Source organism: Lygodium microphyllum, chromosome 7, assembly GCF_053477565.2.
Source record: "Lygodium microphyllum isolate KBCC chromosome 7, Lygodium_microphyllum_v1.1.10, whole genome shotgun sequence".
Lineage (NCBI taxonomy): Eukaryota > Viridiplantae > Streptophyta > Polypodiopsida > Schizaeales > Lygodiaceae > Lygodium > Lygodium microphyllum.
In genome coordinates this window covers 20,833,363-20,847,455 of record NC_141141.1, presented here as the reverse complement: position 1 = coordinate 20,847,455, position 14,093 = coordinate 20,833,363, and the positions used below count along the sequence as shown (strand labels likewise).

At 38.2% G+C, this 14,093-nt stretch overlaps 1 protein-coding gene across 1 annotated transcript; it reads left to right on the top strand.

The window, feature by feature from the left end:
* Positions 1 to 1,899: 1,899 nt before the first annotated feature.
* LOC148033249 (GDSL esterase/lipase At1g28650-like) lies at positions 1,900 to 3,093 on the top strand. The gene has a single exon (XM_087680884.1). The coding sequence runs from the start codon at positions 1,900 to 1,902 to the stop codon at positions 3,091 to 3,093; it is 1,194 nt and encodes a 397-aa protein (XP_087537010.1).
* The last annotated feature ends 11,000 nt before the right edge of the window (positions 3,094 to 14,093 follow it).

Sequence of the window (14,093 nt, the reverse complement as noted above, 5' to 3'; positions counted from 1 at the left end):
TAATATTTATTACTTTCATATTAATGTTATGTTTAATATCTATCATTATATTTATGGAAGTATTATATATGTTTAGCTACGTTAGTATTATACATGTTGGAGATATGGAAGTAATAGGTTACATGTTTCATAACTAAATCATCTCCATCTTAGGCATCAAGTTATGGTCTTTTCCTATTTGTTGGCAGCTTGCTTTTAGGGATGCATTCTTAACCATGGCATAGTCTTTGTCAATGAAACATTTCCTTAAATCTCTTGAGGTTGAAACATTATTGTCCTCATCCTATAAAGCCTATTGACACACGTTTAAGGAAGAAAATGGTTGTATTAATTATATCCTCATGGGTGTGATATGTGCTTACAGAAGCATGCATGTCATGTACATGGACATTAGATGTTGTTCTGATGTGTGTGTGTGTGTGTGTGCGCGCGCGCGCGCCTATGCATGCATGTGTGTCATGCGTACAATGTATCTTTATTGTTTGCAGGCATGATAACTAATAAGTGACATCATGCAAAATTTCTATTGCTCCATGCTAACCAATATTTTGAGAAGTTGGCTTTGTGTTAGCAAACACATCTATACTATCTCTTATTTTGAAATCTACCAAGCCTATAGTCGAATCTGACTGAATCCTATGTGGTAATAGTTAAGAATACTGTGAGAGAAATTTGTAAATTTGGTTTATCCTAGATTTATTAAAAATATTAAAGGAAAACATATCATGCATGCATTTAAACACACCCATACTCTCTATAGTAAAATAGAAATTGAGACACATCTCTCTCTCTCTCTCTCTCTATTTTAAAGGTGCGCCATCAAACCACACCCATCTAGGAATTGAGGATTTAGATGAGGTAGTGCCCTTTGACATCCGTTTTGGAAGCCAATTTTTGAGGGATTAATCATAGTGATATCATTTAGACGAAGTGCATTACGAGGTCTAAAATGCATTTGCCATAGATTATACTTCAAGACCTGATGCAAGACATAAATGGTGGATTATGTATGCATACATAAATTGTCACTAAATCTTCTTATGAAGATTGTTGATTGTTGATTATTTTATGGTAATAGCATGCAATTGAGTAAATTTTGGGTTTTAACTTGCCTATGCACTACCATATATTCTTCAAAATGAGCCCATCCTTAATAAATATACATGCACACCTCTCTATCCAACATTCGGTCACCCACATGCATACAATATACACAAACACGTTTGCTTCACACAAATTTATGCATAGATGTAGAAACCTGTTTACTAAATAGAGAGAGAAGGGGGGCGGGGAGGGGGATTTAAGACCATCCCTTGATAGATACCCTTAAAACTCTTCCTTGGGCAAGTCCTAGGCATGGAGAGCATAGTAACCTTTAACTTAATGTCTTTATTTTAAGCATTACAATTTATTTTAAAAAAGAGTCTTTTAAGACCATCCATTGATAGACACCCTTGAAACACTTGCTTGCGCAAGTCCTAAGCATGGAGTGCATAGTAACCTTTAACTTAATGTCTTTATTTTGCGCACTACAGCTTATTAAAAACAGAGCCTTGAGGCAACTTTCAAATGGGAGCTACACGTAGTACGCATGCGCTTCATTAAAGCTAAACCTTTGTCAATTTGATGCGTTATAGCCTTACGCGCCAAAGTAATTTGAAGGTGTTGCCGGGTGAGAATCCAAGCTTGATAATTTTACCATCGAGAATGGCAAGGTACTGCCCGGGTGAAAAGGAAAACGCGTACAAAAGGAAAAGCGCGACGGCGTAACGCACCTCCTCCTAGCCGATAACGCAGCTATAATAGATAGTATTATGATACGACGATGGAGAGTTGTTAATTCGTTGCGCGTACGACCAGAGACCATTACAGGACTAGAGAGCATTACAGTACGAGAATATGGCAGCTACGATGATGAGGAGGACGGCGATCGTTCTTCTGCTACAAGTGTTGCAGGCGGCGAGCAGCAGCTTGCTCGGCGCTGCTGCTGCTGCTGACGAAGCTGCAACGGCGACCGCCGTCGATCACGCTTCATCATCGACATCATGCGCTCGACGCAGCCAGTCCTCGGCGTTCTCTCCCGTCTTTGCTTTCGGCGACTACACCACCGACACGGGCAACAACCCCACGGGCGCATCTAACCTGCCCTACGGCTCCACTTACTTCCACAGGCCTACGGGGAGGTACAGCGACGGGAGGCTGATGCTGGACTTCCTGTGCCAGGCCCTCGGTGTTCCGTTTCTGCCAGCTCATCTCCGACTCCGGGCTGCAGGAGGCCGCAGTGAGAACTTCGCGGTGGCCGGAGCCACAGCCCTAGACACGACCGCGCTAGCACGCTTGGCTGGTGTGGGCTCCAGCACCCGCGACTCCTTGGACGTCCAGACTCGATGGTTCATGGCCGATACAGCGAGGACCGCCATTAACATGAGCCACGCCCTGGTATACCTGGGAGAGATAGGCGGCAATGACTACAATTACGTCTGGTCGTCCGGGAAGTCGGCTTCCGCCGTGGCCGCCCTGGTTCCAGCTGTGGTGCAGAAGGTGGCCAGCCAGCTGGAGCTACTCGTCAGCAGCAGCGGAATCAAGAAGGTGGTGGTGCAGGGCGAGTTCCCCATGGGCTGCATGGCCACCTACCTCTCCCGCTTCCCCTCCATGCCCAAGGACCGCCACGGCTGCATCGCCCAAGTCAGCGCCGTCAGCGACCGCCACAACCAGCTCCTCACCGCCGCCATCCGCAGCATCGCCGCGCGCCACCCCGACGTCTACATCGTGTACCTCGACACCTCCGCCGCCTACCTGCATGTGCTCGACCACGCCTCCGAGTACGGTTTCACCAACACCCGCGGGGCCTGCTTCCCTCGCTACGTCGCGGCGCCCGCCGCTGCCAGCAGCTCCCCCTGCCCCAACCCGAGGTCTTACATGAGCTGGGACGGCATCCACCTCACAGACGCGATGTACGGGGCCATGATGGGCCTCATGCTCCGCGACAACTCACGTTTCGCCTCCCCCTCGAGCAACTTCCTGGGTTCCGCCGCCGTTGCAGCGCCATGCCGCAACCACAGCCCCAGTGCAGTTTCCCCGATAATTCATTGACTGCAGACCATCATGCATCTCCGAGATCATAACAGAATTCCATCCGCGCATTAGTAGAGTACGTCCTAGAATATGAGCTATCTCTTGTCGCCCCCAAAAACATGATCTAGCTCACATATTTCTATTACTTATATGGTGATCTTTAGGTTACTATACCATGTAAATGTGATACTAGCCATATTGAAATAGATGTATCGTCCCGTATACAATACGATTTTCTCTCCACGACTAGGGGATAATCTTTGTTGGTATGCTAGTGTATCTAGCTTAAAAGTTGGTAAAATAGGTACATGTAGTATGTACATAATATTAATTGACTAAATGCACAGCCATATCCTCCACTTCTTTTCAAGGTTGATAACATGGCATTCCTTCCTAAAACTAGTGTATTGATAACAATGAGGATACTTTGTGTCTTTTGAGCTTGACAAGGGAGGAAATTTAGGAGGATATGTTAAGTTTATTTTTCATAGTTGGAGGATGATAAGGTTGAGGCTACTATCACACAACTTGCCATTCCATTGCAGCTAGTCCATGCATACAAGATTTCCTTGAGGGACCCAATTAGTATAGATATGTATAAATCTCAATTGCAAAACATGTTTGTCTCAATTTTCTTGTATCAAGTTCTTATATTTATGATCTATTTTCCTTTCTAGGACTCATCTCTCATAGATATAGGCTATCAAGTGTTGGGTTATTTCACCGAGTCTTAGCTTGAATTAAGGTATGAATAGTTGATATTTTACAATATCATTTTTGTCTAATCAAATGTGCATTTTATAACAATTTCTTTCTATAGTTGAAGCATGAAGAAATTGTAGCATAGATTCAGGACTTATGACACTTCCTTTCCGTCCACATGACCCTCTTCTTCCATGCCTACAATAGCACCTTGTTTTTTGTTCCACCTCCTAAGCATGCTCAAAGAGTCCCTTGCCCTCCAAGTTTATTATTTTTATTTAGATTATTGGTATAAGAATTTTGAGATATTTTTGCTATCTATTTGAATTACACATCTCTTATATAATTCTAGGTTACTATACATATAGGGATATCTAGGGGGTCCTATGGTGTTTCTAGAGATGGGCACATACTTCCATTGTTTCCATTTTGTCATGAAAATTCTTAATCCACGCTTCATCAAAGAACTTTTTTGGTGTAACTTAACTACTCCATGTTGTTTTGATACTAGTCTACTTTCATGTTCATACTAGCATCTTAGTGAATGTTAAGCTTAGCTAGCTTTGGATGTGTATTGAATGAGAGTAAAAATATAATTAGATGTACCAATAACAATGGTGCACACTATAACTGCATTTCTTTGGTCTAGGCACAAAGAAGAGCTGGACAAGGTGGAACTTGGTTTCTAAGATTCATTGGACTTGATGTTGTAGTTGATAAAACTTTTCCATCATTTCTTCCTTCCATGAAGGCAAGTGGACAACTTTGACGTAGCTTTTATAATGTATGCAAGCAGTACATGTACCTAAGCCGAACCACATTGTTTCTTCCTCCACTATTATTATCGCTAGTACTAGTTACCATCCCTTTTGTTCTTTTGTACTATAAAAGTCAATTTTGCTTCTACTAAGTTGTTATTCAAAGCATTTATTGCTTAGATATGAGTATTGTGTACATAAGCAGAATATGTGTAAGCTAAACCACACTGTTGCTTCCTCTACTTTTGTTATTGTGCTACTACTAGTTGGCATCACTTTTGGTCTTTTGTGCTACAAATGTCATTTTACTTCTACTAAGATGTTATTCAAAGCACTTACTAGTTGGATATGAGATAAGAGAACACAACACAATGAAAGATAGCAATAAACACAAAGTACAAGAGAGAATAGGAGAGACCAAATTACTTTTTCTTTTACCAAAACTTATACAATTGGCTAAAGGTCTTGTCCACTTATGCACTCCTATGAGCTTGGATGTTAATCTAGATAGATAGAGGGCAATGAGTATACAAGGGATGAGTGCACAATAATTATGTTATATAGGAAGGTAGCATTGCCTATGTGTATATACTATTTGATATTAAGTATTCATATACTACAATGGTGGTTCGCCTTGACTCATTGCCCACGTTGCCCCCCAAACCCATCAACCACAACTGCATATGAGACATACAATAGTATATGGAATATTTAAGGAACTCCGCCCCATGGATGAGGCACATTTGATAACTCTACAACTAGTACATACTACTACCTTCATTAGTTCTATCCCACTTAACATAACTATGATCAAGTGGCCATCTCATAACCATTTAGGCTTCAAATTTTATCTTCAAGTTTAGACCCCTTTCGATAACTAAATTTTGACCCCTACCAATTCCAAATTACAGTCGCAATCTTCCTCGCCTTACAATGTTTGGAACTTAGAGCATAGTTAGGTCACTTAGAGGTCGGAATCTTGAGGAATGTGCTTATAAGAACTCATCCAAATCACTATGTCCAAATGGTATTAGAAAGTGTCATTTCCTTACTTGTATAAGGAAATAAAACAACCCCTTTTTCAAAAATAAATTTATGAATTTGATTCAAAATTAAATTTGACAATACCTTCTGTAAATGTGATCTTATAAAATTTACCAACATAAAATGATCGCTTTATTATTATGCATGATATACTTACATTCACTATAAAGGATTCAACATGCCACAAACAACTAGATTGATATTTTTTAAAACTAGATCAGATAACTTATGGGTGCATCTATAGCCATGATTAGGAATCTGTCAAAAGGCTTGTGTATGAACTTGTACTTTTATTTCATGCAATATAAGCATAAAATTTTGTACTCTCATAAACATGATTTGTGTATAAATCTCAAGGTAACTTAAATGTCTCTTTATACGCGATATGTGCATCAAAAAAAAAATATAAATGTGCAAACAGCCACACTAAGTACTAGTTTTAAATCCTAGGAAACTGCTAGTTACAAAACTACAAATCAATTTGGCAACCAACAGCCCCTTGGCTTTTTTCCTTTTTTCCCTTTTTACTAAAATCCTTTAGGCTTGTGCTAATTAAAAAGTTTGGAAAGTTTGGAAAGAATGGTGGTGTTTTCAAAAAGGACTAAGTCATAATGAACACAAGCAACATGGCTCCTACTCTAAAAATACATGGACTACATCCTCAATATGGCTTGGCATATGAAGAGAGAGAAACCAAAGTGATAGGAAGAAATCATTTAAATTTTTTAAGATTAGTGTTGGAGAACACATAACATGCATCCTTGCATATTGAATCTAGATTTGTTTGTTCAATGTATGATGATGGAGAAAAAGATATCCTCTTTTCCTACTCATGTTGAATCAAAATGCAAAATTGATTAGCAACAAAACTAAAAAGAGATTGATATGGATTATTACTTACACTATTATTTATGCAAATAGGTACGCTATTATTTACGCTATAATCAATGTGATTAATTATGTGATTACCTATGCTATCATCTACACATTTAAGTATGTTTTTTTCTACAACTTATTGACCGAAAACATAGTAGAATTTTATTTAAATAGTGCACTAGTGCATTGAACAACATGGTTACCTATGTCTTGTTATAAAAATCCATCTATCTTTTGATAGTGTGCCTTTGGACTTGTTTAACCAACAATACCTTTCTATAGCTACAAACCTTATTTTCTTGATTGTTCATCTCAAGCCTTACTAGTTGGGCTACATATAACTTCTCCTTAAGGTATCCATTCAGGAATGTTTAGGCATTCTTATCCATACAAAGCTTGGAATGGGGTCATCTAGATGCTTTGATGATAGGGTGTATTGTAAGTAAAATCCATGAAAGTTAGGTATTGTATCCATTGCTTATATTCCCTCCAGCAGTAATCTCTAAGTATATATTCGATAACTTGGTTGACTCATTTAGTTTGCCCATCAATTTGAGGATGATAGGTGGTATTGATGGGTACCAATGGCCTTAAATAAACTCTTCCAAAAATGAGAAGTAAGAAGATAATCACGATCGTCACCATTGATGGTCCTTTTAGGCAATCCATGCAACCTAAAGATCTCCTTCACAAAGACCCTCGCAATATCTAAAGACACAAGTTGGTTTTAATTGACATAAGATAAGAAACCTTAGTTAGCATATCTACAATGACTAGGATTAAATTGTATCCTCCTTGGACACAGGGTAATCCAACTACAAAATCCATGCTTATAAGTTTTTACTTCACATTTTAGGATATCAAGTGATTGGAGCTTTCCTAGCATCTTAACACATTCAGTCTTTACCCACTGGTAGCTCAAGTATTTAGTGATATATTTAAGCACATCTCCTTTGAGATTTTTCCAAAAAATATTCTTCTTACAATGTTGAGAGCCTTTGCATAGCCTAGTCTATGTCCTAAGAAAGGAGAATCATGGGCTTCCCAAAGTATCTTCTTTTAAGGTCTTGACTTCTTGGGATACACAACCTCGTCTTGAAGTGGAGAAGTTCTCATTCTATAGGGAAATCCAAATACTTGAACTTGAACTTAGGGACTATCTCATTGGGATATGACTTCTTTTATCATCTATTGATATCTTTGGTCCTTGCCTACTTCCTCCGTAGCCATTTCTATGATTAGATTACTAGGCATTGACACCATGGTTGTTAGAGATATTGCCTTAGATGGTTCTTTTGAGATAAGGGCATTGAGAAATGCTTTGTAGCTTAGAGCATCCACAATGGCATTCTCCTTATCTGGTCCCTCGAGTAAGTTACTCATGAATATATGTGTGCATCACGTGGGTTCGAAATAAGGTATTTTTACAATACCAATTTTATATATTTTTTACATAAAGAAGGGTGTAATATAAAGGGGTTATGTACAGATTGAATATAAAAGGGTTATGTTTTATTCAAGAAATTTTCTCAAATAAGGATATTTATAAATAGGCCTTAAACGCATGTGATGTAGAGGATGATGTAGAGGATATACATATAGTAACTTCCCTGAGTCTGGTCCATACTTGATCTTGAATTCATACTCTTGCAAGATTTCAACCCATTATCGTTGCCTCATGTTTGGGTCTGGTTTGGTAAAGATCCATTTGAGACTTTTATGGTTGGTGAATAAGGTAAACTTGATGCCAATTAAACAATGTCTCCATTCTTTGAGAGCATGAATTATAGCAAGTAGCTCCTAATCATGGATAGCATATGTCTTCTCATGAATCTTTAGCTTCCTTGAAGAATAGGCTATTAGATGGCATTCTTGCATGACTACATAACATGATATAAGAGAGCTTACATCAGTGACAACTTCAAATTCTTGGTTCAAGGTGAGTAGTTTTAAAATAGAAGCTATGATTAAACTATGTTTAAGCTTCTCAAAGCTAGACTATTCAATGAGAGTCCATACAATGGAAGTTTTCTTCTTGAGTAAATTAGTCAAGGGTATGGCAATCAAGGTATAGTTCTTAATAAAAATCATGTAGCATCATCTCAAGCTAAGAAAACTTTAAACTTCCTTAACTATCATTCAGGGTGCCCATTCTTGTACATCATTAACATTGGCAGGGTCTACAAAAATCCCTTTGTTAGAGATTATAAATACAACATACTCAATCTACCTCTTAAAGAATGCACATTTCTTCTTCTTGGCATAAAGCTTGTGCATCCTCAATCTACCTCTTAAAGAATACACATTTCTTCTTCTTGGCATAAAGCTTGTGCATCCTCATTGTTTCAAGGACTACTTCAAAAATATCACAATGAATTTGTAATGGCATACCTTGTGTTGAATGCAATTTTTAAACTTTGATCCTTATTTGATAATAAATTTACCTTAGATGAATCTTTGAGAAGGTCTTTACACCTTGAAGATGGTCAAGTAATGAGTCTCTCCTTGAAATAGGATATTTGTTCTTGATTGTCACTTGCTTTAACCCATGCTAGTCTATGCAAAGGTGAAGGTTTTCGTTCTTCTTTTGGAACAACATTGAGGCTCCCCACAATGAATTACTTGGCTTGATGTATCCTTGGTCCCAAAGTTTCTTGAGTTTTTCTTTAAACACAATGGCTTCTAAAATGGACATACGATAGGGTTGCCAGCTTGCTACTAGTGCAGCTTCTAGAATTAGCTTAATCTCATGATCAACTTCTCTTGGTGGAGGAAGTTCTGTCAGCTCTTCAAGAAAAACATCTACATATTCCTTTAGCTAAGATGGTTCTTCATCAACTTCCTTTCCTTGTTTAATACTATTAATTTTGATTAGCTAATCACATGCCAATTTTCGAGATGTTACACAAGAGCCCTCCAATCTAGCAAAGTTAGGAGAACCATGGCCACATCGAATCATGATGGAATTCAAATTTCTCCAAAATAAGATTTGAGAATATTTATCCTTCTCTTTAAATTTACATATTGCAATGACTTGTGATACTCTCATGCTAATCAACGATTGATACATTAGTACAGTATTTACTAACATAAATTTGTTTTCAATATAAGCTATAGTAATGTTATTGCATACATGGGATCATAAATAGAACAAAAATTGTTTCCCAACCATCAATCCTATGGATGTGATCAAAGTGCACCCATACACTTCATATATCTCTAGTCCCTGTGTTCGCCTCACACGATTCAGTAAGTCCATCCCTGATGCTGGTCCCTTGGTGGAACTTTTAAACAAGAAGAAATTCTCCTTAGCATCACCTTGCCCAATAAATCTAATTCCATGAAAAAATGGAAAGACGCAGCATTTTTGCAAAAGAAGTATGTTGTTATACCCATCAACAACAACCTAACCTTGATTAGCTCTCTCTTTCAAACCAATATCTTTGAATTACCTATACATTCATTAAATGGTTATTTCAAATGCATTGCATAAAATGTTAGTAGAAAGTAATAATATACACGCTTACCCTTTATTCTACACTAGTGGTATCATTTCTTCTAAAAAATCATTAAGATCCATCTCAGTTACCTCACATTCATCTTCTTTTGTTAAAGATTCAAACAACATTTGCAAAGAAACTAGCATATGTACTTTTTGTGTGCCATTATTTTTTATCTTTAGGACTATGCTACCAAGACTCCACAACTTTTCAATGGTTTCCCTCTTTGTGTCCTCTTGAACACTATCACCATGCTCCTCAACATGGATCACCAACTATGTCATTGTAGGGTCTAATGGTAATACATAATAGATCGAAGTGTTTGCAAATGATTGTACAACTAACAAACTTTTGACAATAGCGACATGTTATCTTGGAGTTTTCCTCACTTATAGGATAGCCCATGCTCACCTTTTCATCTAAATGATCAAGGACAAAAGCATAATTGTATCTTCTCTCAGGTTATGTAGTAAGGATAAGTGATCCTAAGACACTGAACACTTCCAAGACAAATATTTGTGTCATGCAACCCCATGTGCACACCTCAGTCATTGTACATAGCTATTGACATTATCACTTCATCAACATCCTTGTTATCATCTAAGGGTATATCAAGATACAATAGATTTGAGTTGCTACAACCAAGATCATAATCAATGTAGTCATGAATCCCGTCTTTTATTGACTCAAATTTATCAGACATTGTGCATAGTCATTTGAGTGCATAATGGAGTAGGTGGTTGATAATGTGCTATTAATCACATACTGTGCATGCCCTTCATGATCCCATCTTGGAGACACACTGACCTTGTTTGCTCCACCTTTATTTTCTATGAAGGCTTACAATCCCTCAACTTTTCGTGTTGGAGACAATAGATTCTACTAGTACTCACCTAGAATAACCTCTCCATTTCTTAATGAAACCCTATGCTCTATGTAATCACAAACTATTCTCCATGTCAAAATGGAAAAACTTGACATGACATACTCTCTATCGGGTTGGAATTTGATGAAAGAGAAGACAACTCTTTATTGAGTGTACAATGTGCATTTGATATAGAGAAGGCAATAGTTCATGAATTGAGGAATGTCCAAAGGAAAACGGGAGGCATAGAGGAAGTATCAAGAGGGTTTGAATAACCTAAAAGTTGTAGGTGCCATCATTACAAACCAAGAAGACTAAGAAATGAATGTTCAGAATCATCAAACTTTAAAAACCAAAATTAATGATCAAATCCATCAAAATTTTAGACCGTTGAGTAACATAACCATCCATTTATGATGTACCATAAAGAGCATTTAGTAATGATAGGTCAATAACTTCAAAACATCATTAGGTTGGGTGAGACACTTACATGGTAGATGTAAAGAAAATGATACAAAAAGAAAAAGTGAAATCCACACCCAAATCCAAGAGAACAATGCATGAAAGAATGCTAAAGTAGAAGTTCGAGTTTTTCTCTTAAGATGGTAAAAGTCCCTAGCATGTTCAATCATAACATAATGCACACACTCATCCTTTGATCTATTTATGAATTTTTGTGGGGGAGGCAAGAAAAGTCTTGTTGCATACTTATGAAAACTAAGATTACATGGCAACTATATTTATGCTTAAGATAAAGATGACTTATCGATGAGGATTTTGAGGTGCGGAGGAATACCTTATGCATATTACTAGAATATGGTTATACGAATGTTGGTTGTATTGTATAGATCTTTAATATATTGGATTTGCCTTACAAAATATTCTAGCAAGATGTTGTATCATATGATTGTATGCTAGTTATAGTGCCCTTGATGTATATATGTTGGGTCAAATATATGGTGAGGACCTTTTGTCTCTCTTGAGATTGTGATGTTGTGGGCTATATCTACATATCCAATTTGGGACAATTACTCATACAAGTATTTCTTTTTCATTTGTTGAGTAGATGAATGTATGCGACAAGAGATCAATTTTTGTTGATGCATTTTTGTAATCTAATAATACTAATGTACATAAATTTTAGTTAGGTTTAATTGGTATGCATACCTATTTTTTATAGCTCTAATTTAGATTGTCCATTATCAAGGTGAACCATTGCATATACAATGCTTTTCTGGGCTACTAAGTGACCTTTTGGCCTTAAAGTTAAAAAGATTTGGACATTGGCTTATAAACTGGTAACTTTAAGTGACATAGCTTTATATGTAAAGCAACACACATAATTTATGTATCTAAGGACATTTGTTTATTTATATGATACATCTATTCATGTCTAAAACACACATAATTTATATATGTAATGACATTTTTTATTTATATGATACATCTATTCACGTCTACAAAGAAAAAGGTGGAAGTGAAGAATTTTGGGGGGGGGGGGGGGGGAGGGGGGGTGCACTCCATAGGTACACGATATATCAAGTTTTGTGACCTATTGGGATCTATGTAACATTATGTTTGTATTAGTATTCTTTGTTGGTATGTAGGTAGCATCACTTAAATATTAGTAATATTGAAACTCTACACACATCCACTCTATCAATAAACAATATATATCAAGTTAAGTGCGGGTTGTTTGCTAGGATGTAAGTAGCATTACTATATTTGACATTTTACACACACACACACACAACAAAGGGTTTCACTACAACCCTCTAGACTTAACTAATCATGACATGGGAACCAAAAGGTGTAACGTGCCCACCTTCCCCTTCACGACACGTCTTAGCAGTCCATCGGAAAGGGGGTCTAGAAAGCTTCACCCGGCACTCCCATGGAATGTCACGGGGTTTGCGATCTAGGACTTTCCACGCCTGCCATGTAGCGGAAGTATTATGGTCGTTCCCACTTAGAGGGGGGGTATTTATAGTCTGGGGGGAGAGAGGACCTCCACCCTAAGTGGCCCCTTACATGGAGTCTTCCCCTCCACCTCTTAGTTTCCCATTATAGCCCATCCACTTCCCTCAGCCACGCTTCAGCTGGGAGAAGGTAATTTTTTAAAAAAAATGCAATAAACCTATTATTATCTTCTTGACCTCCTCCCAAGAGGATGTTCACCTGTGCGGTTATGCGGATTTTTAAACCTTGGTCCCGTTTTGCCAATGGAGAGGTCATGATTCCTCGGTATGGTTTATAGATTGCACTGCTGGCCACTCCGATGCCGGAATTAACCTTTGCTTGAGTTTCACGCGGGCTAGTTATATTTTTCAATAGGTTTGTTTGGCAGTTGACCATGCAATGGATGTTTGTTTCTTCAGTAAGTCCGTCAGAGGTGCTGCAATAATCTCGACTTTGTAATGATAGTCATTAGTTGTTCTATATTCGTTACTTTGCAATGCAGAGAAGTATCTTGCTAAAAATGCATAGACATCTTTCATTCATTCCATTGAAAAATACTAATGACCGATCTTCGATCATGTGTTACTTCCTTTAAAATAGCCAAAGTATTTCAATCGCAAAAGTGCATCCCAATTTCATGAATTAACCATGCATAATTGCAATATTTCGATGTAAATCAAAAATAGAAAGAAAACCTGGACTTGTGGGTTCGGTGAAATGTCCACATGAATGTTAGGGGATGATCCTCCTGCGGTTGCGCCTTGTGCCTTTTTAGGAGCCATCATGAATTCGACCTTCTTGTCTTGGCCGCAGTCTTATGATCTTAGCCCGTCTCCCTTGTACGCGCGATTCCCTTTGAGGTACGACTTCCTTGACCGAAGTACCGACTTGCGGAATTGGGCTTTGGAAGGCCTTAGGGTTCAAAGCTTGGGCCTTCTTTCTTTCGGAAAAGATGGATTCCTAAGAGGGTTCTTGCGAAAGCCTTGCGGAAACGGAGGCTTGAGAGATTCTTCTCCTTGAAATTTCGGCTAGGAGTGGTTTTATGGACTTTGCGAAAATGGGAACTTATGAACTTCTCCTTCCTTTCATAGAAGTTCCGGGGATAAAGATCTTTATTGAGAGGGAGTGCAGGGGAAAATTTAGAGATGGGTTTATGGGGGAATTCGAGTGGGAAGGGGCTTAGAGAAACCCCTCTTCTTCAAAGCCATGATGGGCTTATTTGAGGATCTAATGGGGAAGCCTTATAGGCTTCCTCCTCGAAGCTCAGAGGGAAGAAAATTTGTCTTTAGGAGGGTCCAATGGGAAGGCCCTTAA